Raw genomic sequence first — 27,899 nt, 5'->3', positions numbered from 1 at the left:
ATATTTCAATTACAAATATAATGAACATCTTATAAAATTATTTACAATCCAATAAAAGCTTAAAAGTCATCAGGTTCAGTTGAGCAGGATGAGCAGTAACGCAGGACATTAACAAGCACATTAAAAAGTAAGTCCTACATTCTTTGCAAAGCTAAATCTTGATTTACACATTCCACCCATAATTTTGTTAGTAGTCACATCGCAAGTGTTTCTTTAATTATCTTTTTCACTGCATTTCCCATTGAAGGTGCTGTCGACCCAGAGGTCGAATAATCAAATTTAAACAAATAAGGCTGAATATCTGGAAACGAGGTATCAAAAATTAGATCTAGCTCGCTTTGGCTGGGAGTCTTGGGTACATAATCGTGACGGTTCATTAATTCTGTAATGTATATAACTTTCTCAGTAAGTAGATCAGATACATTTTCGCGCGAAAGCTGCCGATCATCTTCGTTCTCGTGTTTAATTAAATCCAAATGTACTGTCCACACTTCCCAGGGAATAGACTCCTGTGTGAAAAGCCAGCGATTTTTTTTTTTCTGAAAAAATTCTAAGCTTATCTGACCGGAGCCACAGCTATCATTAGAGCGCAATTTTTCGCTAAAAACATTGATGGCACGCTTCACTTTGCGTGTCAGGCTTTCCGAAGTACAACAAACATAGGTAAAGTCAATAAAGTCACAATCAACATCGGAATAACCTACGGTTCCTATAGAATACTGTGCATCTCCAGTATACATATATTTACCAGAACAGCGATGAAACAATACTGTATGAAAGATGCTAGCCAACGCTTCATCCACCTGCCGACCTTCCATGGTAAGATCAAAAATCTGTGAACGTGCATTCATGTTACAATTAACTCTTATATTTAAGGGGTTTTACTGTGCAGATCTTTTCGGGAGCACTCCCTGGAAATAATTCTTGATCTATACACCGTATTATATATATTATATATTATTTTTCTAAGTTAACTTTATTTCTACTCTTAGTTCGATTGTTATATTTTTTTTTGCTTGTAAAGATCTAAAATATTTCAATAACAAATGTTGTGGTTACCACTTACTTTATAACACTTTTGAAAGTGTCACTACCTGTTTAAACCATAATTGATTGACTTAATGTAAAATTATTGCGTTCCTCAGCTTGAAATGATAATTCGTTGCAACAGTCTTGAAGAGAAAATCTGGACAGGAAAAAATATTGAATTATTTAAAAATATATATATGTATAATTATATATATGTATAAATATAAATGTATATACAGAGTCCGGTTCTATCGACTCCGTTTATAGCGTCCGTACGGCTATTGCGATGAATTCTGGTCCACAAAAAGACTTATATGGGTATAGCGTCTTCCGGGTAACTGTATACATACACTAGTCGGCATAAGTGTTTTGAAGAAATCGTTTTGTGACTATTGAATTTGGCTTTACTCAGTACCGTTAAATAAAATGGTGGAAGTTATCAAAGCAAAGAATCTATTGATAGCTCTATGCATGCAAAATTTCTTGCTGTTTACCTGTTACATTCCTTTTTTGCTGATAGGAATGCATACAAGCATCGAATTTTTACTTGGCATAAGTACTTTGACGAAATCCGTCTCTCTGTCTTTTCGCTCATATGATCGAAGAAGATATAAGAGCTAGACTTGAATATTTTCTAGTTTCGTGTATATCAAGTATAGTATATAAGCATATGGAGTTTTCTCTAAAAATCGAGAGCTACTTCTCTTATTTTGTTCTCTAAACTTCTAAAAGGCGTCTTTCAAATACTGGACACTTGTGCTCATGCACATTCCAAGGTTATAATCAACATCTGTAAGTCTCATAAATAGTCCACTTACAAAACAAGTACACTACGAGATCCCCTGAACCCTTCGATCAATAGCTATTGCAATCATTTCGTGTCTTTCTGCACACACACACACACACACACAATACAGACGCACACACACACACAAACACTCACGCATAAACACGCATGGGCAGCAGTGTGCGCTTACTATGAGAACTTAATTGTTTAATAACTTTTTTTGTGGACAAACGACGACTTCATGAAACTTCAGATTATGATAATAACATGGATATACATACATATATTTGCCAAAGCACAAGTCTCCAGTATTTTAATACGTCTTTTACAAATATGTGGGTGAGGGGCTGGATATAGAGGTGGGGGTAAATTTCAACAAAAGCCGAAATTGTATAAAATGCATATAAGTCTACATTTAAAATTTGGAGACTCTAGCTCTAAAGGTATAGGAGATATAATAAAACAACTAGCTTTCGATAAGGGTTTTGATCGATAATAAAACATCGGGAGTAGTTATCGATATATAAAGAAAAACTTGATATGCACGTGATATACACGGACCTAGGAAAAAAAATTTCAAGTCTCTAGCTCTTATATTTTCTGAAATCGACGCGTTCAAACATACGGACAGACGGACAGACGGACGGACAGACAGACGGACAGGGCCAAATCAACTCAGTTCGACGCCCTGATCAAGAATGTATATACTTTGAGGGGTCTGCCACGCCTCCTTCTGCCTGTTACATACATTTCAACAAAACCATTATACCCTGATTTCCCATCAGGGAATAAAAGTATAAAAGGTATAAAAAGTTCAATATTGTGGTTCACAATAAGTTGTTCTGAATTAAATATAAATCATATCCTAGTTTAGTTAGTTCCATATTATTACCGCTTGAACTGAACTATTTGGTTTCAATTATCCCTACAAAATACGAAAATTTGCTCAATAAATGAAAAAGCGTAAATAAAGCAAATTATTCTTTAAAAAGTACAGAATTTCCGCTGCCCGCTGTTTTGGAATTTTTCCCGCAATCGTCTTTTCAAAATGCCAGATTTGACGGGAAAAAAGCTAATTTGGCAACACTGAGCATTTTAAACCTGATTTTCGATTAGTTTTAATCGATAATAAAATAACGGGAGTAGTTATCGATTTTTGGAGATTCATTATATATACAATATACCCTGATTTCCCATTTTCAAAGAGTTCAGGGTATAATAAATTAGCGAATTTGAGTAAGGATACCAGACCTTCAATGGTCGTAAATTTTAGCCCTAGCACGGATAAAACTTACTGCAAATGAATTTCCGTTGTCGCCAAGCACTGCTCTATCAAATTAATATGTTGAAAAAAACATAAGAAATATTTTTCTGATGCCTCAAAAGGTTTAAAATATTTCTAATTATACGGCTAAGAACATAATCTGTGAACGTGAGTTGAACTTGAAATAAAATAATAAAGTTTAGGACAAATAGTTTCAAGCACGTGTCGCTCATCTAGTCCAAACAAGCTTAACGGACTGGCCTTTAGTAAGGAATAAGTGCAAGCCAAGGAAGTTCTGGAAGTTCTTCCTGGAGTATAAAACATATTGAAAACAAATAAGGAAATGCATTTAACGGGCTAGATAACCTCATTCCTGTTACCGACTCAATATAATTGGGTCAATTTTTGAGAATCCTAAATTATCATGTCTTTCCTTCCGAAGATAGTCATATCGATGAGGATAATACTATTTGCGGTGATATTAATATTAATACATTTATCAGATTCCGTTTAATCTATAATTAAATATAAAATACTACTTCTAGAGTCTATTGACCTAAAGACATATGCATTTGATTCAATTTGTCTTAATTCCTATATTTTTGTTTAAACATATTTTCTTAATATTACATACTTGTAAAACACTTTTGCCATGACCTACATTTTAAATTCTATCAGCCATTCATAAAACAAGTAAGAAAGCTCTAGTCGAGACTGCTCGACTACGAGATCCCCAGAACCCTTCGAGAAATAGCTATTTCAATCATTTTTGCCGTCTTTCTACATACACAAGACACACACACACGCATACACACACACACACAAGCATTTACACATATACACACATACACAAGCATTTACACACACACGTACACAAACACATACACACACAAGCACCCACGCCTAAATACTCCGCTTAACCGTTCAACCGGTTATGTCGACGAAAATTCGATGTCTTGGTTTGTCCCCATACTTTTTTCCCCATAATTTTTTCATATTTTTGAGTCAATCACCGGATATTACGACGTGATAAAAAAAAATCGCGAAATAATGACAACAAATTTCAGCATAAAAAGACTCTGTTAGAAATGTAACATGTATGTATTGATCAGTGATCAGTACCCTTGCTTGTGTGCGTAGCAACGCCACAAATGCTGCTAAGACAGAGAGAGGGAGAGAGACAAAGTACAATGCCGACGTCACAAAAATGTTTGTAAGCCATGTTATTGAAAGAAGTTTGTAAAAAATGGTTGTTTTGATTAAAAATTTAAATTGTTTTACAGTAAAAGCTATTACGAACATGGCAACCGTAAAAAAAATTTTAAAAAAAAAATATTTTTTACTCTTTCTGGTTAAAGCGTTCTCCGGGTATAGCGACGTAAAATCGACGGTCCCTTGAGTGTCGCTATAACCGGATTCTACTGTATATATATAAATACAAAATTCTGATTAAAGCCGTTAAAAAGCTATGCTCAAACTACACGAAAATTTGTTTGTAAAAATAATTGTGCCGACTAGTTATATAATACTCACCAATAACAATTTTGGAAATTTGTACCCCAAATTGTAGGGTTTTGATTTTATATGCTTGTATTAAACGTATACTCAAATCCTAAAAATATGTAAAAATAAAATAATATATGTTATTATGCTAAAAATATCAACACAATAAAATATTTTAAGAATTATAAATCTCTACAGGACAACTTAATGGCCATGAAATTTATACATAAAATCAAGTTAGCTATGTTAAAGGCGGATTATAACTATATAATGCAGAATTCCACCATACCAACCATACATTACATAGATGGGACATATAATACGAAGTTTTTCAAACAAGTAAGAAAGCTCTAGTCGAGACTGCCCGACTACGAGATCCACTGAACCCTTCGAGCAACTGATATTTCAATAATTATTCGCATATGCACACATACACGCATACACACAGAAATACGTACGCACGCATAAACACGCATTGGCTGCAGTGTTGGCTTACTATAGGAACATTAATGCTTAATAACTTTTCTTCTGGATGGACTATTTTCATGAAACAGATTATGAATATAACATAGATAAGCATATATTTACCAAAGCACAAGTCCCTAGTATTTGAAATACGCCCTTTACAAATGTGAGGGTAAGGGGGTGAATTAGAGACGGGGGGTAAATTTTGACAAAAACCGAAATTGTATAAAATGCATATACTAAGATAAAACTGTTACGAGTCGAATAAATGCTGCGACATATACTAACAGCAACGCTAATATGATTTAAAAGACGAAGTCAAGGTTGGATTATGACAACTTGCTTTATTGAATATCAACTTAAGACTAACAATTGTATGTCTATTGACACGTATTTATGCAGTATTTATTTATGAGTATTCAGTGTTGGGCATTTCACCACACAATTCCAACACATTATCCGAATACTAGACCTAGGTCAACGAAGCTGCGCGCCTTGCAAAGACGAATCAGCTTAATGACGCGACCATACAGCTTCTGAATATTGTAGACGTAATCAGTATGATTATGTCACTTCCCTCTCCTTAAGAGGCGAGCCTGCGAGTCAAGGTGACACAGACGGGTAAAGTTTTGGTAAAGTTGATTGTGTCATCTCGATGATCGTGTTTTCCTGTTTTTGCTCTTCTGTTTGGACTGATGGCGTTGTTTGCTTGTTGGGCTCGTGAATTTGTTTTTTTAAATTTTGTTCGAAATAATTTTATGGGGTTACAAGATACATATTTAAAATATAGGATTACAATTATGAATATGGTTATTGTGATTACAATGATTGTATATGTTAAAGTATTATTTTGTGATACAATTTTTACAATGTCATCATGTTTTATAGGTTTTACTTTAATAATTTCTATTGGGGGATACAATGGTGTAAGGTCAACTTCTAGTTGAAAATAGTTATCGCTTACAATTATGTCGTTTATTTGCAGTTTACATTGATTGATATTTATAATTTTGTTACCCTGAATATTAAGACTAACATTATTATTATTTTTTTTTTTTTTTTTTTTTTTTTTTTTGGCAATTTTGTTTTACAATTGTAGAAGTTATGTTCCAAGTTACAATGGTATTTGGCTTAATTAAAGATTTTATTATCTTTCTCATAATAAGAAGTTGTGCTAATGTAATCGAGTTGATAGCCATTATGATCAGGATATGGGATAATTTTGATTGTATTAATGGATTGAAAGTCAATTGGGATATGGGAAATGATAGTATGATTATGAAGTAGAAACCTGTGGAATTTGAATTTGGTTAATTTTCTTTAATTTTTTAAACTGAGTTTTATAGTAACGTGTAATTCTATTTCTGTTAGTAATTTGGTAATGATCTGGATCTATTTTTTCAACATTTTTATTGGCTTTAAAGGGGTTTTCTAGTTTTCCTTTTTGTAATGGTCCTTTTCGATATCTGGTATCGACTTCGTATTCTTGTCGGTCACTGTTGATTTTATTTATTACTTTTTCTTTATTTTCTTGAGTGTTTAACTTTGGTTGTCCCGCATATAAGAATATGTGTGCAGGAGTTTGTCCAGTTGTGTCATGCTTAGTCTTGTGATTGTAAATGTAAAGTATGGTTTCTATTTTGCTGAGTTTATTTTCTTCGTCATTTAAAGTGTTGATTATTCTAATTTTTTCGTTTATTGTTTTGTGTAGTCGTTCTATGTCTGCTATTCCTGTTTTTGTAGTATTTAATTGTAATTCTACTCCTTCATTTTCAAGCCATTTTTTGAGTGCTAAGCTGGTAAATGCGCCGTCTCGGTCAGCTTTTAATAATTTTGGCTTTCCTAACTGATTGAATATACGCATTAATGCATTCTTGCATTCTATCCAGTCTTTTGCTTTAATATTTTCAAGAGTAGCGAATTTTGAGTAAATGTCTATGCAACTAAGATAATGTTTGCCTTCAGAGGAATAAATGTCTATTACAAATTTATCGCGACAATGTTCGGGTCTGGGAGTAATTTTCATTGGCATGTTTGTGTTTCTGTGTTCGGTTTTTGCTAAATTGCAAATGTTACATTCGTTTACTATGTTTTGTGTCAGTAATTGGCTGTTGGGGAAATAGTAAGTTTCACTGAAGAGTTTATTTGTTTTTTGAATTCCGGGGTGTAAGAGTTTTTCATGGGTTTTCAAAATAAGTTCTTTAAATTCGGCATATGAGTTTATATTTTTTAATTGAATGAGGCTTCGTAGAATTTTAGTGTGGCTAGTGTTGATAATTTCTTTATGTGCGTTTTGAATGATTTCGAAATCTGCATCACTGTCTATAAACATTGCACTAGTTTTTGTACAAAAATAGTCAATTAAATATTTTTCGGCTTTGTCTTTAGTCATGTTGTCGTATGTGATGTGAATTATAAGTTTTTTGAAGTAATTCTGTTTTGTAATATTTGGAATGCCTTTGGAAAATATAATTTGTCTTTTAAATGTGTTTATTGGTTTCTCTGTAATGCAAATTAAATTACTGTTATCTTCGTCAGCGCTATGTTGTGTTTCTTCTCCGAAATAAGTCTGTTCTATTTTTACTCGCGATAGAGCGTCAGCTATGTGGTTTTCTTTTCCTTTTATGTATTTTATGTCAAAATCGTATTCTGATAATTTTACTCTCCATCGGGTTAATTTTGAATTTGGCTCTTTCATTTTATACAACCAACATAATGGTTGATGGTCACTATTGATTTCAAAATGTCGACCTAGAAGGTAGTGTCGAAAGGTTTTTGTTGCCCATACAATAGCTAAAAGTTCTTTTTCTATAGCGCTATAATTGGTTTCGTGATCATTGAGGGTTCTGCTAATAAAACTGATAGGATGTCCGTCTTGAGAAAGTACAGCTCCAAGGGCTACGTTACTTGCGTCAGTTGTTAAAATGAATTTATTTTTGAAATCTGGAATTTTTAAAATTGGGTCATTGGAAATAAGTTGTTTTAGCTTTTCAAAAGCTCTAATGTATTCTGGATTTTTAGTGTCTATTTTTGCGTCTTTTCGAAGTACTGTTGTCATTGGTTTGGCTATGTCTGCAAAATTTGGAATAAACTTTCTATAATAACCGGTTAGTCCGAGAAAACCTTTTATTTCTTTAGTTTTTGTGGGAATAGGATATTTTAGAATTGCCTTGATTTTATCAGGATTGGGTTTTATTCCATCCTTAGTTATGACGTGTCCTAGGAAGGAAGTTTCTTGTTTTAGAAACTCACATTTGTCAAGTTGTAATTTGAGATTTGCTTCAGAAAGCTTCTCGAAAACTAATTGCAGTGAATGTAGGTGTTCTTTTAAAGATGTTGAATATACAATTATATCGTCAAGATATACTAAACAGTGTTTATTTATTAACGGTCGCAAAACATTATTCATGCAACGTTGAAAGGTTGCAGGTGCATTCTTTAATCCAAATGGCATACGAAGATATTCATAATGGCCATTTTTTGTGGAAAAGGCTGTTTTTTTGATGGAATCTGTATGCATTTCAAGTTGATGGAAACCTTTTGCAAGGTCGATTGTTGTGAAATAATTGCATTTGCCTAGTTTTCCTAAAATCTCATCCATGTTTGGTATTGGGTGTCTGTCATTTATAGTTACGTCGTTTAATTTTCTATAGTCAATTACGATTCTAAATTTTTGTTTACCTGAAGCGTCTTGTTTTTTCGGTACGATCCATAAAGGACTACAATAAGGGGAATTACTGGGGCGTATTATACCTTGATCTAACATGTCTTGAATTTGGTGTTCAACTTCTTGTTCGTATGCTTGTGGATAACTGTATGGTTTTGTATACAAAGGTGAATTGTGAGTAGTGTTAATAACATGTTTTTCTTGATTACTGAAACTAAGTTGATCGCCTTCTTTGAACTGAATGTGTTGATATTGTTTCAATAAACTTATTAAATTAAATTTTTCTTCTTCATTTAAATGGTCTAGTCGGTAAGGACTTGAGTTGATAGATTCTTGATTTTTAGAATTATCTCTGATTGGGTTGTTGAGGTGTTGATAAGTTTCAAGAATTGGTTGAGCTACGAAATGATTTTGGTTTGTGATCGGAATATCATTGATTAATTTATACTTTTTATTGTATAAATTAACAGTTTGGGATTTATAATCTATAACGGCTTGTGCGTCTGAAAGCAGTTTTCTACCAATTAGTAGATCGTAATCTGGTGAAAATTGATGTAAAAGAAATTCATTATTACTTTTGAACAAGTTGTTTGAAAGAACATTCACCTTTTTTGTGATAGTCAAAGGTCCATTGCTGGTTTGAATAAGACAATCGGTATCGTAAATTGGTAAATTAAAAACATTGTATGTCATCATATTAACAGTAGATCCTGTATCTATTAAACATTTTATATTTTTTCCTTTATAGGTGATAATTATGTATTGTTTGTTTCCGAGGCTGGCAGCTGAAAATTTTCGGCTTTCTCGATTTCTATTTCATTTGGTTGTTCTGTTTCCTGTTCGGTTGTGGCTGGTTGTGTGTATGTATAGTCTGAGGTTTGTGGATAACTTTGTTCTTGGTAATATTGAGGATAGTATTGGGAATAAGAAGCTAATTGATTATAATATTCTTTCTGCATATAGTCGTGATAATTTATCTCTTCTTGATTTCTAGTTTCTTCATCTATACTCATTTTACTTTGTTCACTTTCTGCTTGTCTAACACGCTTTGTTGGTTGGTTGGCTACGCCAAAACTATTGAAAGGAGTTTGTTGTGGAGTTGTTTGTGTATGTTGTCCAAAACGATTATTGTCAAATTGATTTTGTCTGAAAATTGGTCTAAGTGTAGGGTTAAATGGTCTAACTGGGTTAGGCGTTGGTTGCATCGGTCGAGGTGAATAATGATTAGGTGGAAGATATGGTTGTTGAAAATAAGGTTGATATGGGACATAAGGATGGTTTGGTTGAAGAAATGTGGGAAACTTTTGAATATTTGGATTTGGATAAGTTGGCTTAAAATTTTTATCTTGCTTTACTTTGTTTTGATTTAAATTTTGACAGGGTTCATCAAAAGATTTTTTTCTTGTAATATGTTAATTAGTGATCTTAAATCTGGAATTTCGCAATTTATGATTCGAATACAAATATTGGTAGGAAGTTTTGAATTAGGTCGTCAATACTTGTTTTAATTAATCGATCATATAGTATTTTTTCATCTTGATTATTTTCTAATTCTAGCTTACTCATCAATGTCTGCCTACGGTGTTCTGCTTCTTCCAGAAAAGCTCGTACGTTGCCTTTGAACGGAGTGTTCCTGAATTCCTCCAGTAGAATATGGTTCTTGGTCTGCGTCTTGAAGTTTAGGATTAGCTGTTTTCGGAGATCCGTCCATGTAGTTAGGTTGGTCATGCCAAGAGATAACATGACTTCACTGCTGATGCAGCTTTCAACAAGTCCAAAGAGTATTGATCTCTGCCTCGCATCGTTGGTGGTGTACAGGGCCAGTATATAATCGATCCGGTTGATGAACGTGTATAAAGCGTTTTTATTTCCGGTGAACTTTTCAACATTTTTAAGTTGATTAATCACTTGGGTCATGTTGGTATCAGAAAGGGGTGTTGTTGCGTCGCCTTCCATTTTGTTTATTTATTTAATTTATTATAATTATATTTTATTTATTATTTGTTGTCGGTTTATTTTATTTTTATTGATTATTTAGTACGTATGTTGGGGTTTGTATGCACTGATAGCACTTTCGAAGGTTTGCGAGAAAACCAAATGTTTCTGGAATTATATTCTCTTCGAATTCTATAGCGTCTTCTTGAATTATTTTCAAGTTTTTTGCACAATCCGCGGCTTTGGCAATATGCGAATTTCGGTATACACGTCACTGTCGAGGTTTTATTTTAAAACTTGACGCGATATTGACCATCGCGTGGGTTGCCTTCGCGTTTGTTGTTTAGCGGATAGCAGTAAACGGGACACAAGAATTAATAACTTAGTTATTGCATCAGGATCCACAATTTATTACTATCCTACCGGCTGCGCCACTAAGATAAAACTGTTACGAGTCGAATAAATGCTGCGACATATACTAACAGCAACGCTAATATGATTTAAAAGACGAAGTCAAGGTTGGATTATGACAACTTGCTTTATTGAATATCAACTTAAGACTAACAATTGTATGTCTATTGACACGTATTTATGCAGTATTTATTTATGAGTATTCAGTGTTGGGCATTTCACCACACAATTCCAACACATTATCCGAATACTAGACCTAGGTCAACGAAGCTGCGCGCCTTGCAAAGACGAATCAGCCTAATGACGCGACCATACAGCTTCTGAATATTGTAGACGTAATCAGTATGATTATGTCACTATATAAGTATACATATAAAATTTGGAGACTCTAGGTTTAAAAATGTAGGAGATATAAATTTATTACTGGTTTGCGGTAATGTTTTTAATCGATAACAAAATAACGGGGCAAGGTATCGATATTTAAAACAAAACTCGATATGCGCATGCTATACACGGACCTAGGAAAAAAAATTTCAAGTCTCTAACTCTTATTATAAGAGTCTTATATCTTCTGAGATCGACGCGTTCAAACATACGGACAGACGGACAGAGCTAAATCGACTCAACTAGTCGCCCTGATCAAGAATGTATATACTTTATGGCCTCCTTCTGCCTGTTACATACATTTAACAAAACCATTATACCCTGATTTCCCATTGAAAATGGGTTCAGGGTATAAAAAGAAACGCTATACATACGTTTTCAATTACCCACTCACACACACACTTTGCAAAAACTATACCAAATTTCCAATCCATGTGATGTGTAAGTGATAATACTGAGTCACGAAAAAAAAATTAAATATTAAATGAATTAAATAATAATACATTTTAAATTTGAATCTGCTTTTCCTTTTTCAATTTATGGTACATCAAAAGAGGATAACAAAGACTCACAATTTGCAATATAAATCTATAGCAGTTATAAGTTCTCCTGGTATACGTTGATATACACTCATGGTGAAAATAATAGGCATACCTAGGGACACGAAAAAAGTATAGATATTTTCGGTATCGGATACATTGGGGCGATGATACCGATACTTTTTACTGGATGTTTTGGTTTCGATATTTGTATTTATCAAGTATCTCTAAAGCCATATCGAGTAAAGAAAAATAAGCGGGATCACGTCAAGCTCGCCAGCCAATCTGCGCGTAATTTGAGACTCCGTTAGTTGAATCATTAAAAAAAAGTTAAAACAGTGAATTATTATCGAAGTAAATTTGATTTATAGTTAAAGTAAGTAATAAAGCAATTATTCTATGCAGTTTATTGAAATATATGTCTTTAAAAGAATGCCACAAAGCCGCAGTAGTGTTTGGCAGTACTTCACCAGAATACGCAAAGACAAGGTGAAGTGCAAAATTTGCTTCAAAACTCTTAAATTATCAGGAAACACCTCACACATGCATAAGCATATAAAGAGCCACCCCGAAGTGAGGTAAGTAAATAAGCGGGATCACGTCAAGCTCGCCAGCCAATCTGCGCGTAATTTGAGACTCCGCTAGTTGAATCATTAAAAAAGTTAAAACAGTGAATTATTATCGAAGTCAATTTGATTTGTATTTAAAGTAAGTAATAAAGCAATTACTCTATGCAGTTTATTGAAATATATGTCTTTAAAAGCAGCCGCAGCAGTGTTTGGCAGTATTTCACCAGAATACGCAACGACGAGGTGAAGTGCAAGATTTGCTTCAAAACTCTTAAATCATCAGGAAACACCTCAAACATGCATAAGCATATAAAGAGCCACCCCGAAGTGAGGTAAGTAAATATTGTCATAAATATATATGTATTTATTTTATATTTTATATATTTTAGTGCAAAAGAAACTGGAAAAAAACTATCAACTTTTACAAGAGATCTTGATCCAATAAGTTCAAGTCATGAAACTGAGCCGCATAAGTATTGTATAAGTATTTTGAGACCACTAGAGAATGTTACCGATGGTGAATACCTTGAAGAACCAGATTAATAATGTACATGTGGATGTAGATGCGGACGACGGTGATATGGCAGTCATACATGCCGTAAGGAAAGAAATAATTAAACAATTGGAACGCCGATTCGGATCCATCGAAAAAAACCACCTAATTGCGATAGCTTGTTTACTGGATCCAAGATTCAAAAATAGCCCTTTTAAAGCTTGTACGAAAGCAATTAATTTGCTAAGAAAATGTATATTATCCAGCCCTAATTCTCTCTCCAGTGAGAATGAGAGTGATACTTCCATAGACTCGGCAAACAATCTTTGGAGTGATTATAAGAAGTGGACGCACGCAGGGAAGCAGACCAAAAAAACAAGATCTACAATGAACGATGACGAAGTAGGTCGCTACCTATCTACCCATGTTTTACCACTTTCCATCGACCCTTTAAAACAATGGGGTGATATGAAAGTAGTTTATCCCAAACTATACAACTTAGCTCAAAAGTATTTGGGAATTCCCGCGACGTCCGTGCCCTCTGAGCGCCTTTTCTCCAAAGCTGGAAGTACCATAACCAAAACTCGCAGCCGACTGTCACCCAAAAGGCTTGAAAAACTTCTTTTTTTAGGCGATTGTGCAGAGGAGGAATGGAATATATAACTTAACATAACTTCATTGTACTATGTAATAATTGAAAATTTTCTTGTAACTTTTACTTTTTAATTTAAAAAACATGAAATATATCCTAGATTTAATAAACATTTCATCCAAATATAAATACCCGATACCTTGCAACATCGATACTTTTGATTTGATATTTTTATAAGTACGATGCTTTTCTTTTGATGATTCTTATGAGTACATGATCGATACTTTGCATTCGATATCGTGTCCCTAGGCATACCCCTTAAAAATTAACTATATTGTGTTTACTGTAGTAAACTGCCCTAAACATAAAATTATTAATGGATGTTTCTGTATTAGGTATTGTAGCAGGATACTAGCCTATGTTATACCACTAACCAGAGAACACATAGACCGGACAAGTAGTGTAAAACGTTTTGCACACTTTTTTTCGGGAGTATTCTCCCAGACACTTCGTATTTGCTCGGCTCCTCACTTTTTGGGCTCGGGCTACGTAAATAGGTCAAATTGATCATTTTTACAAAAATTTGGATTAATCAGGTACCATGTTTTTAAAAAACATTCATTCTGATAGGCAAACCCACGATTATTGAATCAAATCAGGTACTTAAACAAAAGCGCGCCTCTTCAATTAAAATATATTTGAGAGAGCAGAGAGCATCGTGAGAGAGAGAGAGAGCAAGGGAAACATTCAGCGCAGAGGGATCTTTTGTTCAACAGTCGACCATCTCGGTCGAACGCATGAAGCGAAATGATTGTGCTTTCGTATTTTTTCGTAGCCCGAGCCCAAAAAGTGAGGAGCCGAGCAAATACGAAGTGTCTGGGAGATAACTCCCGAAAAAAAGTGTGGACAACGCTTTACACTACTTGTCTGGTCTATGTGTTCTCTCGTTAGTGGTTATACTATAAGGTAACAGCACTATGGTTAACCATCGATGGATACACATCTATCGATAGTTAACCATATCGGTGGCTGAGGAGGCTGTCGATATGGGACATGCCAATTTACATTTTACATTTTAAGCTTGATTGTGAACAAGAGAAGACGTGTGTAAATCAAGAGATTAACAAATAAAGAAATTAAAGAAAAGGCCTACTACAATCTCAGAAGTGGGATAAAGTACACAGATTTTTCAAGTTAAGCAAAATGAATTTAAGTATAGACGAAGTATCTGTAGTGCAGTTAAAGAATTGGCTAGCTGCATTGGGCTTGTCGACTCAAGGGTGCAAGACTGAACTTGTCGCTCGCCTCAATGGCGTGCCCGCAAATTTGCGCGGCAGCGCACCCGAATTGGAACAGAGTGAAGAGGAGTCAGCTCAAACTGGAGTATATCAGACATTGCAAATGCAACAAGAGGAAATAGACAGGAACGAAGAAGTTTTGCGAGAGCTAAGCGAACAGATCAACGCAGCGAAGAAGCAGCTAAAAAATTTTCACACACGACAATTGGACAGAGACGGCAACAGCAAGCATGACGAAATTGACGCAGATGGCGTCGATGCAGAAGCTGAATTCGGGGAACGCGCTACTGACGCGCGCCAAAAGGGCACCGGTGAAAATTGCGTATTAAATGAAACGAACAATGATGAAGTGATGTCAATGATGTTTAAATTAGCTAAAGAAATTATGGCGGAATTTACCGGGGAGGAGTCTATTAGCAACTGGATAGCGCAATTGAGTAATGTATCTAAATTATATCAACTAACGGACATGCAAAAAATACTGCTGTGCATGGCCAAGTTAAAAGGGAAAGCCATGCAGTTGATACATGCGGATCCATCAAGGATTGTACAACCGTTGGGCACACTACTGGATGGATTGGCAGCAGCATTCGAAAGCAAGATATCCAAGGCCGAAATACGTCGCAAGTTTGGGGCACGTATATGGAATGTCGACGAGAAGTTTACCCTGTATTATGAAGAAAATACACGTTTAGCAAGGCAAATCCATTTATATGTAGATGAGCTACTGGACGGTCTCATTGAAGGAATCCTGAATGCAATTTTACGCGCGCAGGCCAGGATACAGTGCTTTGAAGACCCCAGCAAATTTGTAAGGGCTTTTGCAGATGTGCGTTTGCCACTGCAACGATCTACTGGAGGAAAAGAGACAACAGCAGTGGGACCAGGGCTCGATAATGCAATGAAGGAGACGCGTTGCTTCAATTGCAACTATAAGGGACATTGGGCAAGAGATTGTCAGAAGCCCAAGAAGGAAAAGGGTACGTGTTACCACTGCGGCGCTAAGGATCATATGGTGGCACAATGCACGAAGAGGAAGGATGATATTGGAAACAATTTCGTAAGGTTAATCAATATACATTTTAAGACCAAAGATAAAGCTTCAGTTATTGCAGAATGCCTCATAGATTCAGGAAGTCCCATTTCGTTTATTAAAAAATCGTGTGTTCCATTTGGAATAAAACTTAAAGCACATACAGAAAATTACTTTGGGCTAAATGAAAGTCAGTTGAATGTTATTGGAAAAACGTTTGTTCATATTTTCAAGTTTAAAAAAATTAATTTTTGGTTAATAGCTGTGGCTGATGAATCTATGAGGTGGGAAGTAATTTTAGGGAGGGATTTCATGGAAGCTTACAATTTATATGTTGACCCAAACGCTCTGAGGATGATTTCAGTGGAAAGAACAGCCGGTACGTTGGTCGAATCGAAGCCTATCATAGCAAAACTTAGAGGAAACGACCATATGGCAAAAGGGAAATTAAGTGCGGTAAAGAATAAATTGTTAGAAAATGAAGAATTAGAAGAGAAATTGTTAGATAAATTGTTAGAAAATGAAGAATTAGAAGAGAAATTGTTAGAAAATGAAGAATTAGAAGAGAAATTGTTAGATACATTGTTAGAAAATGAAGAATTAGAAGAGAAATTGTTAGATAAATTGTTAGAAAATGAAAAATTAGAAGAGAAATTGTTAGAAAATGAAGAATTAGAAGAGAAATAAATTGTTAGATAAATTGTTAGAAAATAAAGAGTTAGAAGAAAAATCATTAGGCAAAGAAGAGAACGGTAGTTCAAAAGAGTGTTTAGAAAAGTCAATGGAAATAAATAGCAAAAGCGTTTTGGATGATAATTTTGAAAACAGCATGCTTCAAATTAATATGGTAGAAGGAGACAATGTAAAAGAGACATATATTATCGGTGAAAACATTAGTTATGATGTACGAGAAAAACTAATTAGATTGCTGAAAGTGGCATGTAGATGCATTGAGTAGATACAATAATAACATTATGGTAACAGAAGCAAATAGTTTTGAGACTAATTTAATTATTTGCCAAACAAAAGATGCAAAGTTACAAGAAATTAGAAAATTATTAGAGAAACAGGAGCACAAATTATTTGAAATGAGAAATGGTGTTATATTTAGGAAGAAAGAGTGGAATACGTTTTGAATAACACTCAACACTGTAGCACCAAGCAATTGCCAAGCGCAATGTTATTCGGAATAGAGCAAAAAGGGGAAATTAGTGATAGTTTAGGAGGACAATTAGAGAAAATAATGGGATTAGATACATACAGTTCACAGAATTTAGAAGATATTAGAGAACAAGCACAACATTATCAATCTGCATCACAAGCACGGAACGAAGAGAACTTTAATAATGCTAGAAAAGCTGCAAACGTATACAAGCCAGGAGATTATGTAATGGTTAAAAATTTCGACAGCACGGTGGGAATATCAAGAAAATTAATACCTAAATCCAAAGGACCATATGTCATAGATAAAGTACTGAAAGACGATAGATATTTGATAAAAGACATTGACGGCTTTCAATTATCCAGGAATCCTTATCAGGGCGTTTGGAGTGCAAACAATATAAGACATTGGGTAAAAGCATAAGAGAGATAATGATCTGTATTGTAAATATTAATTTCATAACTAGTGTGCAACATTTAATTAATAATTTAATTTTCAGAATATGTAAATATAATATCTATAAGAATTATATTTATCAAACACTAGCTGGCCCGGCAAACGTTGCATTGCCCTATCCATTATTTCTAGGTAAAAAATTGTTGAAAGCTATGTTGTTCAGGTTGGGATACACTCTGATAAATTTATTAATCGGATTTTCATTCAAGCACCTTGTGGTAAACGACATTCTTCATTTTTTAGTCAGGTGCAAGAACAAATAATGCGGATGGTTTGCCAACACGTGAGCATGCCACGTACAATTGACCATGAGAAAAACACGCATTTTCTAGATTGAGGCCACAAATAGTCAAAGATTGGCCCTGTGATTTGTTGATCGTAAAAATTGTATTTTACTAAATTAAGAGTGATAACTTTTTTTGTGTACCAAAAGCAAACAGAATGAAATGTATATAAAGTTAAAATGAAACAATGATTGATTTTACCATTCAATGGATTAATCATTTTGATATTAAAGTGATATCCATCGTCTCCTTGCCAAAACATCAGCGGGTATTGTAAAGCGTCATATGAACGGTGCGTTTCAGATATTCTTTGTAGTTGCCCAGTACTGCGTCGTGTAAGCACAATATCGCGTGCTTCCAAGCATTCACCAACAATCAGGATTGCGACTTCATCGATTGTTGGAGCATTAAATGTGCGTTCATGTGTTCCAGCTGGTGTTTTATATGCTCTGATTACTACTTTATAGTCATCTCTTGGCATGCGCTCTAAAGCAGTCTCGAACAGCTTGACCAATGCATGATGCTCGTGAAGCATTTGCTGCAAATCTTGGAGAATTTCTCTTTTCATAGCTGTGTTGATTTCTTGACGCCGGTCAAGTTGTTCTTCCATATTGCCCAAGAAGTATATTTGCAAGAATTTGTGCTGTGTATCTTCAATAGGTTGCAATGATACAATGCGATGGCAAATCTGGCCTTGAATCTTTAAATTCAAAGCCATAGTTATAGTTAGATTTACACTTTTTACAGAAATCTAACAAACTACATTATTCCAAAAAAAAATTTTTTTTTACAATCATAGAATATAAAATTTTTAACGTAAATTACCTTAAATGTCGGATTATATCCGTCTCCAATGATTTCCGCCCCAAATGAAGTCATTTGGAAACAGGCATTGTATTTTTGAGTGTTCGCTAGAAAATGTGATTCTAGTGATTTCTTATTGCCGTTTCACGGGCTGCCTCTATTTGAGAAGCACGAATTAAGGCCCTTCTTTGCTGGGTATTAACGCGGCACTTAAAATCCCCATAACTCGGTATGGGGTTCGGCTCTATTATTAATTTACCTTCCCTGTGTTGTTTTGGTTACAGGCATTTGGAAACAGGCATTTTTTTTTTTTTTTTTGAGTGTTCTCTAGAAAATGACGTGATTCTAGTGTTTCGGCATAGAACAGACTCTGGTGGCGGACCACTAATGGCAATGTCACTTTACCACTAAGGCAGCACAAACCGGGCGTTTCACCAGCAACTTCAATGCGCCACAATGCTGGCAAACAACGTCCATTGGACCAATGCAAACTTAACAATTCAAGCTGTAGTCAATGATGCAATCATATCGAAACGCTGCTCGATTCAAATCAATCCTTGAACCATTTCTTATTGCCGTTTCACGGGCTGCCTCTCTTTGAGAAGCACGAATTAAGGCCCTTCTTTGCTGGGTACTAACGCGGCGCCTTTCTCGGGCGATTTCTCGCTCTTCGTCAGATAATAGATTCGCGATATTCCAATGCCTAATTGCATTATGGGTCCGCCGGGAAAGATTAGATCTTATAGGACGCGGCATTTTTATCAATAGTAACACATAACATGCCCTCGCACAAAACCACATAAAACAATCGAGAAATATAAATACCAATAATTTACACAAATTTATGTTTGAGACAAACAAATACCTGAACTTTCGAGATATTTAGCTTTTGTACGCACGCGTATTATTTTTATCAAATGTGCTTTTTTTATGAATAGTCAGGTTCGCCTGACTGACTACATTTGTTTATTTACTTCTATACTATTGTATAATATGAGAGCAGGACCGAAAACTGTCACTGTTATCCAGCCTACTGAGTATAAATGGAAATTTGAATCTTTAGGGAAAAAACCGCGTTTTTCAAGTATTCGTAAAATTTTTTCAGTATTTTTAAGATCTACTATCCTACTCGTGGCGGAGACAAATCCAACATATCAAAAACCATGAAAATTGGTCCAGCACATATCAAGTTATAAGTCTCTGTACACTTTTACACAACTCTCTTTTATATATATAATGTAAGCACAATATTATTTTTAAGAAGTTAAGTATCAAATATGTAAATAGTTATACAAAATTAACAGAGATAGAGGGCTATCTCAGAGTCAGGATGACCGAATTGTAGCAGGATACTGGCCTATGTTATACTATAAGGTAACAGCACTATGGTTAACCATCGATAGATACACGGTGGCTGAGGAGGCTGTCGATATGGGACATGCCAATTTGAGTAATAGAAGAAGAGGAGGTAGATCGATACATTTTTAGCTTGATTGTGAACAAGAGAGGACGTGTGTAAATCAAGAGATTAACAAATAAAGAAATTAAAGAAAAGGCCTACTACAGTATATATTTGTGAAAATAAGTAAATTTTGTAAACAATTGTCTTTTCAAAAGTCATAAACAAAACAAGTATGAAAGCTCTAGTCGACACTGCTCAACTACGAGATCTCCTGAAGTAGTGCTGTAAAACTATCGATTGAACTATCGATCTATCGAATATTGATATTTCTGCGTCCATATCGATTGTTTTTTATACTATCGATAGAGATGATATCGTGCGTTGCACATCAATTACTCTGGCGCAACTTCGCAAGTCGGCGGCTCTTTTTGGTCAGAAATACATTTATAAGAAGCAATTAAGTATAAAAATAAGTATTTATTTGTAGGTAAATTTTCGTTGGTGTTGGTGGCTGGACAGATTATCACGGAACGACGAGCTGCCTTAAAAGCTAAGCATGTGGACATGCTTGTCTTTCTTAATCATAACTCTTGGATCTTGGCAGAAGAATAAAGGCCATGGATTTAATTTTAATTTTAATTTTATTTTAATTTTATCTAAACTTTTCTTTGTTATAGTCCATGAAGGATCTCATTATTGTTTATTCAAATATTTATTTTTATTTTTAAATATCCATTTATTTTTTGTTTTTGAACTTGAAAATATTTTCGATAGTACCATCGATGCTATTGAATAATTGTTGTAAAACCATCGAAACTATTGAATGTTGCAACCATCGATAGTTTTACAGCTCTATCCTGAACCCTTTGAGCAAATGATATTCAGGGTGACCGAATATGGTATTTTAAATACTTTTTGGTATTTTATCAGCTCCGATTTTGCTCAAAAGTATTTTAATGGTATATAGGTAGGTAGTAGCATTTTTCTTCGATTTTATGGTATTTTCGGTTTGGTCACTCTTTAAGTCTTAATGAATCGAATGCTTAATGCTTAAGACTTGCTTAATTTTAAAACAAATAAATAGAAAACATGAGCAATAAGCAAAAATATAGAGCTGAGTGGGAGACTATGCCGGAAAATGAAAAATGGCTGGGAAGGAGCGCTAATAATATGGATGCGCACTGCACAGCGTGCCAGACTAACATTTTGAGTAGGCTGGCGTCACTTTAGCAGCATGCGGCTACACAAAAACAAAGATTTAATAATTTTGCCCGTTTCTAATCCGTCGTGTGAACGCATATTCTCTCAAATTAATTTAATCAAAACGAAAAATCGAAACCGCTTTAAAAATGTAAATATATCACATATATTACATGTACAATAATCATTGCGCGAAAATGGGTGCAATAATTTTAAGCCCAGTGAACAAGTGTTATGTAAAGATTTCAACAAATTGAATTTAAGCTGCTCTGACGAAGAAGGCTAGTAAATATAATTAAATGGTCTTAAAAGAAACTAGCAAGACTGAACAAAGAAGTTCCTTTATTATTTTATTTTAAGAAAATGTTACAAAATGAATTTTAAGCGTTTAATTAATTTTAAGACTTTAAATATACAGAGGTGGTCAAAAGTAATTACACACCGAGCTTTTTTCTGCATGCTCAGCTTTAAAAGCTTGTTGTTGTTGTTGTTGTTCGCTGTTTTTGAAAAAAAGCTTTTGTGTCATAAAGCTTATTCTGTGTAGAAGCGATCGGCAAAAAGAAATTGCTAAAATAACGGTACAGGTTCGTAGATATAGCAAAAAGAACAGTTACCTAGAGGTTGTCAAAAGTATTTACACACATTTTTTTTGCGTCATAAGTATTTACACAAAATTTAAACATTTTTTAATGGCATTAATTAATGTTATTTATTTTTAATTTTTGTTGAACATAATAAAGGGTTTATTTATTTAATTTAGTATTTTGTCATTCCCCCTTTTTCGTCAATTACAGCCTGAAGCCTGGCTGGAATTGATGTTACCAATGATCGGGCGAAGTCAACTGTGAGCTCCGACCATATTCCGGTAACTTCCTGAATGGTATCATCCCGTTTCCGGTCCTTTTTGAATAGCCGTTTGGATTTTATTAAAGCCCAAACATTTTCAATAATGTTAAGGTCCGGACTTTGCGCAGGCCAGGGCAGGATTGCTTGATCTAAGTCCGCCAAAAACTTGGTGGGTATTGAGCCTTTGTGGCATGGAGCATTGTCTTGCTGCAATACCCATTCGATTGTTGGAAATAGTTTGTTCGCCGAAGTAAAAGCATTGTCATTTAATATGTGCAAATATCGTGATTGGGTCAGAGTGCCCTCTATTGGCACAAAATCTCCAAAACCATAGTACGACATGCAACCCCAAAACATTACTGTGCCACCTCCAAACCTGCTAAGAGGCTGCACTGCAGTTTTTTTATTTTTGTCGACTTAAATGCATAAAAGTCTTTCGAAATGAGCCTTGAAACTGAAATGCAACCTCATCTGTCCACAAAATGTTGTACCAAAACTCCAAAGGCTTTTCAATGTACTCTAAAGCAAAAGCAAGACGTTTTGCTTTGTTTGCTTCCGAGATATCAATGATTTTTCGGACGACATAGGTGTTTATGTCAACATCCTTTAACCTTCTACGAATAGTAGCATCACTGACATGTTTACCAATTATCTGTTGTGATGCTGCAGACACTTTAACTGGGCTTATCTCGGGGTTTTCTACGAATGTGCTGACAAGTCTTCTGCATTCCCTGGTGTTCAATGCTGGCTTTCGCCCACTTCGGTGTAAATTATTCAAATTTCCAAGTGTATCCCTTTTGTTAACCAAGTTATACACCGTTTTTCTAGATATTTTGAATATCTTTACCAACTCCGATGCCCCAACACCACTCTTAAACTTGGTTACGATCTCGGATCTTGTTTCGACTGATAGTTCCTTTGTTTTTACCATTTTACAGCACATCTACAATTTCAACTACAAATTGAATTCCGATCTTAGTCAAAGACCGCACATGATCAACGCAAATCAAAGACTAAAGGCAAATTTACATTGTGTAAATACTTATGACGCAAAAAAAATGTGTGTAAATACTTTTGACAACCTCTAGGTAACTGTTCTTTTTGCTATATCTACGAACCTGTACCGTTATTTTAGCAATTTCTTTTTGCCGATCGCTTCTACACAGAATAAGCTTTATGACACAAAAGCTTTTTTTCAAAAACAGCGAACAACAACAACAACAACAAGCTTTTAAAGCTGAGCATGCAGAAAAAAGCTCGGTGTGTAATTACTTTTGACCACCTCTGTATATTGGAATATGGAATTGAATACGAATGCATATGTTCTAGTTTTATGTTGGACTGAAATATTAGTAATTTTTTAAAATGAAATAAACAACAAACTTTTTTTGCAATGGGAAAACCCTTATTTTTTCTATATATAATAAGTCAGTTATTATTTTATTATAATTTGAATTTCCAGACGATTTATTTGTTATGGTATTTATAGTGGTATTTTGTAAAATATGAAATAGTATTTTATAGTATATTTTTGAGACCAAATTGGTATTTTTCGTTTGGTCCGGCGCGGTCACCCTGATGATATTTCAATAATTTCTTCACATGCACATGTCGGAAGTGACATTCGTAAGTAATTTAAGTAAAACAAGTAAGACTGCTAATATTTCGGCTAGATACTACCCTGAACCAAACTAATAAAAATTCCCATTTAGTATGGCTAAAGTCCCAATTTCGATGTATTTAAAAATAGTAATGAAATAGAAAACTCATTTAATAAAATATTAAAATATTTTGAAACAATTAACAAAATTACCATCAGTTGCGCGCTCGGGGTTCGAACCCGCGACTTCTCGATCGAGCGCCACGCCGCTACTCACTACTCCACCTCACTTTTGGAAGCTGCGCTGCCAAAACTGAAATAGATTCACTGCTGCAGCGTCATCTAGCAAAACGAAACCAAACTAACAGCTGATGTGATTCTAAGAATGTTCTAGAAGAAATTTGAATGTATGTGTGCACACATATACGAAACAGTTGTAGCTGCTGCACGTGCGTTTGTTAATTGGGCAAACACTTTATTATTTTTTAACGTCGATTGACTTAACGGAATTTAATGAAACTTTCAGCATATGATCTACATATTCTATTGAATATTTGACAAATTTAAATAGAATCATTCAAAATTAGCTATACTGGCATCTGACTTGAACTTGAATATTTTTCCGCGCTGTATATACGGCCATTCAAAAAAAAAAAAAAAAAATCAACTCTTATATCTTCTGAAATCGACGCGTTCAAACATACGGACAGACAGACAGACGGACAGGGCCAAATCAACTCAGCTCGTTGCCCTGATCAAGAATATATATACTTTGTGGGGTCTGTCTGCCACGCCTCCTTCTGCCTGTTGCATACATTTCAACAAAACCATTATACCCTGATTTCCCATTGAAAATGGGTTCAGGGTATAAAAACAAGAACGTTGCAGACGGGCGTTACCAACTGCAGAATATTCATTCACATCTTATCAGCAATTTAGTAGATAAGTTTAGCTCTAATACTGTTTTTAAAAATGCCACGCCCTCACTGGGCGTAGACACCTCATATTTAACCAGCTCTTAGAACGAGCTGAAGGTAACGTAACTGCTAAATTTGAATACTTACGCTCAAAAAATGTGAAAATGACAGGGTATTTTTCGATATGCCATTCCCCCAAAGAGGCGTAACAAATACCTTTATAGATAGAGGAGAATACTAGTAACTCATCTGTCCAAATTTGAAGTTTCTAGCTATTATACTTTAGGGGATATAAACTTTTGCGGTTTGCTACGCCCCCTTTGGGCGGACATATATCTACCATAACTCATTGGACTTGGGTGGTCAACCCACGTATATATACCAAATTTCAGGTCTCTAACATCAACAGTGCCTAAAATATAGCCGAATTCGAAAAATCACTATAACTTCAGGTCCGATTTACCACGCCCCTAGTGGGCGGATCAGGAAAATTTTAAGACTATATGTGAGTGTATGTGTTCCAAATTTCAAATCTCTAGCTTCAATAGCGCCGAAATAGATTGCGTTCATACGGACAGACAGACGGACAGCAAGACGGACATTGCACAAAACCAATATACTAATTCACTTTCGTGAATGAGTATAAAAAAGTTTAGACTTAAAAATCGCTGTGCCAATAACTTAGTTCGTCACTGTATGTACATACAGTTTGACACGAAAGTGTTTAAGCTTGGGAAAAAAGAGCATTTTTGTTCTTTGACATTAAAAAAAACTACTAAATGTGATATTTCTAATTTTTTTAAAATTACATTATGTTTTTCAATTTGTTGTCTTTCAAAAATAACTTTAAAAAAATTTAAAAAACTTTTAACATAGGCTTCTCCCATTCCTCTAATATACAGGCTTTCAAATCGCTTTTGTTTGTTGGACCTCGCTTGGCTGTCCTTTTTTTGAGATCAGCCCACAGATTCTCTATGGGATTAAGGTCGGGGCTTTGCGCAGGAGTATCCAACACCTTTGCACAATTGTAGAGAAGCCAGCACCTGACTATGTTAGCTTTGTGTTTGGGGTCATTATCTTGGTAAAACCTAAATGTTGGTTTACCATCCCTAAAAAATCCAAACTTGCGGGCACTGGACACTAGATTCGTGCGTAAAATCTCCAAATACTGTTTCGCATCCATTGTACTCTCGATAAAGCACAATTCTCCAACTCCTTTACTAGAAATACATTCCCAGACCATCACTGAAAGTTTTCCGAACTTAATAGTGGGAATTATATTTTTCCGTTCAAGGGCTTTCAACGGCTTTCGCCAAACACGACTGGGTCCATCATGGTAATACAACATCATCTTCGTCTCGTCACAAAATCCACAACAATAGTTTTTTCCGCGCAACTCGGGATGCAAACTCGTTCCTTTTTAGGGCTCTGCGGACACTTTCGCGGGATATGTCAATATGACATTCTTCCTGCAGCTCCCTGGCAAGCGTTCTGGTCGAAATTGTTGGGTTATCATTAACTTTCCTGGCCAGAATACGCTTGGCCCTATCTGTTAACGCCCGAGGTCGTCCAGTTAAATGCTTTGGCTCCAGTGTTTCATTGTTTTCTACGCGGCTTAAAATACTGTAAATGGTCCTCTTCGATATTATAAACATTTCTGCGATCTCCGCCACTGATTTTCCTATGGAGTGGTTATAATAAACCAAATGAATCATGTCAAATGACAATCGCTTCCTTGGCATTCTTAATTTGTTTAAATTTTTTGAAGATTGAATCGATTCTTACAAAATATGACGAAATTGTTCAGAACATAGCATTAGCCACAGCTGTGCACATTGAAATCGCCGAAAACAACGGTAAATACGAATTTAGCAGTAAGAAGAAATAAAGAATAGCATGTGTGCAAACACTTTCGTGTCAGTTGAATTTGAATATCTTTTATGTTGTTATTGTTATTTAAGCCTATGTTAATAGTTTTTTATTTTTTTTAAAGTTATTTTTGTAAGACAACAAATTGAAAAACATAATGTAATTTAAAAAAAAAAATAGAAATATCACATTTAGTAGTTTTTTTTAATGTCTTAGAACAAAAATGCTTTTTTTTTTCCCATGTGAAAGCACTTTTGTGTCAAACTGTATGTATGTATGTACTTACTTACTGCACGTATGTATATACATGCATATGTACATATGTATGTACACATGCTCGTGTTTATAAATTGACATTGCCTATATACAGCGCTAATCATTGATGTGATTAATATTAATGAAGAATCTTTTTATTATAGTAGTATAGTAGTAAAAAAAAGTTCGCTTTTAAACTAATATTAAAGATGCTATACATACATACATATGTATGTATAGATAAATTAATCAACTGCGTGTTTACTTTGAAATGTGCATGTATGTGTATGTATGTACATATTTTTATAAGTACATATGTGAAGTTCTTGCTTTTTAAACGTATTCATAGCAACTATTTATTGCAAAAATACATATGTATATGGCATTACTTACTTGGATTCTTTTTTTTTTAACTTGTTCATGCTGATAATGCCCAAATCATCTTTAATTGATGATACTCGTGTTATTTTGTTTTGATCTAGTAATATATTTTATTGAACAATATCATACAGTATCGCTTTCCGAAATTTGAGCAGTCAACATTTTAGTTTAACATAAAAAACTTAATTTCTTTTCCAAGTCCATCTAGTACATTTAGTGTTGTATTTATTAGTCACAAATACGACAAATTATCAAGAACATTGTAAGAATATATCGAACTAAATAGCATATAAAAGTATAAGTTCGATAAACCACTGTTAAGAGACTAAATAGGTTACGCAAAGAATAGTTCCGTGTTATCATGAAATACACATGTTATATACATATGTATGTATACTAACTCAAGATGTGTTATGAAGTCATAAAGGCCCATTTGACAGGCACTCTACAATTAAAGCCTGACAAACTACTGGATCGCGAGACAATTATCATCCTATCCCTTTAGAGCTGGGCAACCATTGATGGTTTACCCATTGATGGGAAAAACTATCGACTATATCGATGGTTCCATCGAATATTTTTACTTTCAAATTTTTACCTTGATTTTTCGGCGTGCAAAAAATTTGATCTACATGTCTAGTCTAAGTGTTTCTTTTATTTTAAAGCACTGACCACAGAACACATAGACTAGACTTGTAGTACAAAGTTTCTCAACACCGAAAAATCTGTCTCCTAAGGCCTATCAAATTCGTAT

General features: G+C 34.6%; 2 protein-coding genes and 2 long non-coding RNA genes across 8 annotated transcripts; 3 read left to right on the top strand and 1 right to left on the bottom strand.

Annotated features, from left to right (window-relative positions):
* Nucleotides 1-27,643, bottom strand: LOC6586716 (autophagy-related protein 101). 3 transcript variants are annotated; one of them, XM_002012290.4, is made up of 4 exons: nucleotides 27,547-27,643; nucleotides 27,158-27,349; nucleotides 4,614-4,692; nucleotides 1-1,186 (listed from the first exon to the last, which is right to left on the bottom strand). In XM_002012290.4, the coding sequence occupies exon 4, from the start codon at nucleotides 849-851 to the stop codon at nucleotides 195-197; it is 657 nt and encodes a 218-aa protein (XP_002012326.1). In that variant the 5' UTR covers nucleotides 852-1,186; nucleotides 4,614-4,692; nucleotides 27,158-27,349; nucleotides 27,547-27,643; the 3' UTR covers nucleotides 1-194. The 3 variants fall into 3 exon arrangements, 2 of the variants coding, with proteins under 2 accessions (XP_002012326.1, XP_032589270.1); XM_032733379.2 differs by having other exon boundaries at nucleotides 27,158-27,423; nucleotides 27,547-27,634; XR_006357454.1 differs by lacking the exon at nucleotides 27,547-27,643 and having other exon boundaries at nucleotides 784-833; nucleotides 1,067-1,186; nucleotides 27,158-27,509.
* On the top strand, nucleotides 12,024-13,852 carry LOC26527364. Of its 2 annotated transcripts, XR_006357456.1 has the most exons (3): nucleotides 12,024-12,360; nucleotides 12,416-12,562; nucleotides 12,943-13,852. It is a non-coding gene; the product is annotated as an uncharacterized LOC26527364 (long non-coding RNA). The 2 variants fall into 2 exon arrangements; XR_006357455.1 differs by lacking the exons at nucleotides 12,024-12,360; nucleotides 12,416-12,562 and adding an exon at nucleotides 12,755-12,885.
* On the top strand, nucleotides 14,600-16,179 carry LOC116804700. Its single transcript, XM_032733378.2, has 2 exons — nucleotides 14,600-15,996; nucleotides 16,052-16,179. The coding sequence occupies exons 1-2, from the start codon at nucleotides 14,842-14,844 to the stop codon at nucleotides 16,061-16,063; spliced, it is 1,167 nt and encodes a 388-aa protein (XP_032589269.1). The 5' UTR covers nucleotides 14,600-14,841; the 3' UTR covers nucleotides 16,064-16,179.
* Nucleotides 19,912-21,240, top strand: LOC122757431. 2 transcript variants are annotated; one of them, XR_006357457.1, is made up of 2 exons: nucleotides 19,912-20,508; nucleotides 20,565-21,240. It is a non-coding gene; the product is annotated as an uncharacterized LOC122757431 (long non-coding RNA). The 2 variants fall into 2 exon arrangements; XR_006357458.1 differs by having other exon boundaries at nucleotides 20,552-21,240.
* Nucleotides 27,644-27,899: the final 256 nt, after the last annotated feature.

The sequence above is a fragment of the Drosophila mojavensis genome, unplaced genomic scaffold (assembly GCF_018153725.1).
Source record: "Drosophila mojavensis isolate 15081-1352.22 unplaced genomic scaffold, ASM1815372v1 contig_72, whole genome shotgun sequence".
NCBI lineage: Eukaryota > Metazoa > Arthropoda > Insecta > Diptera > Drosophilidae > Drosophila > Drosophila mojavensis.
Note: the sequence above shows the minus strand (reverse complement) of the source record. Positions and strands in the feature narration are given on the sequence as shown.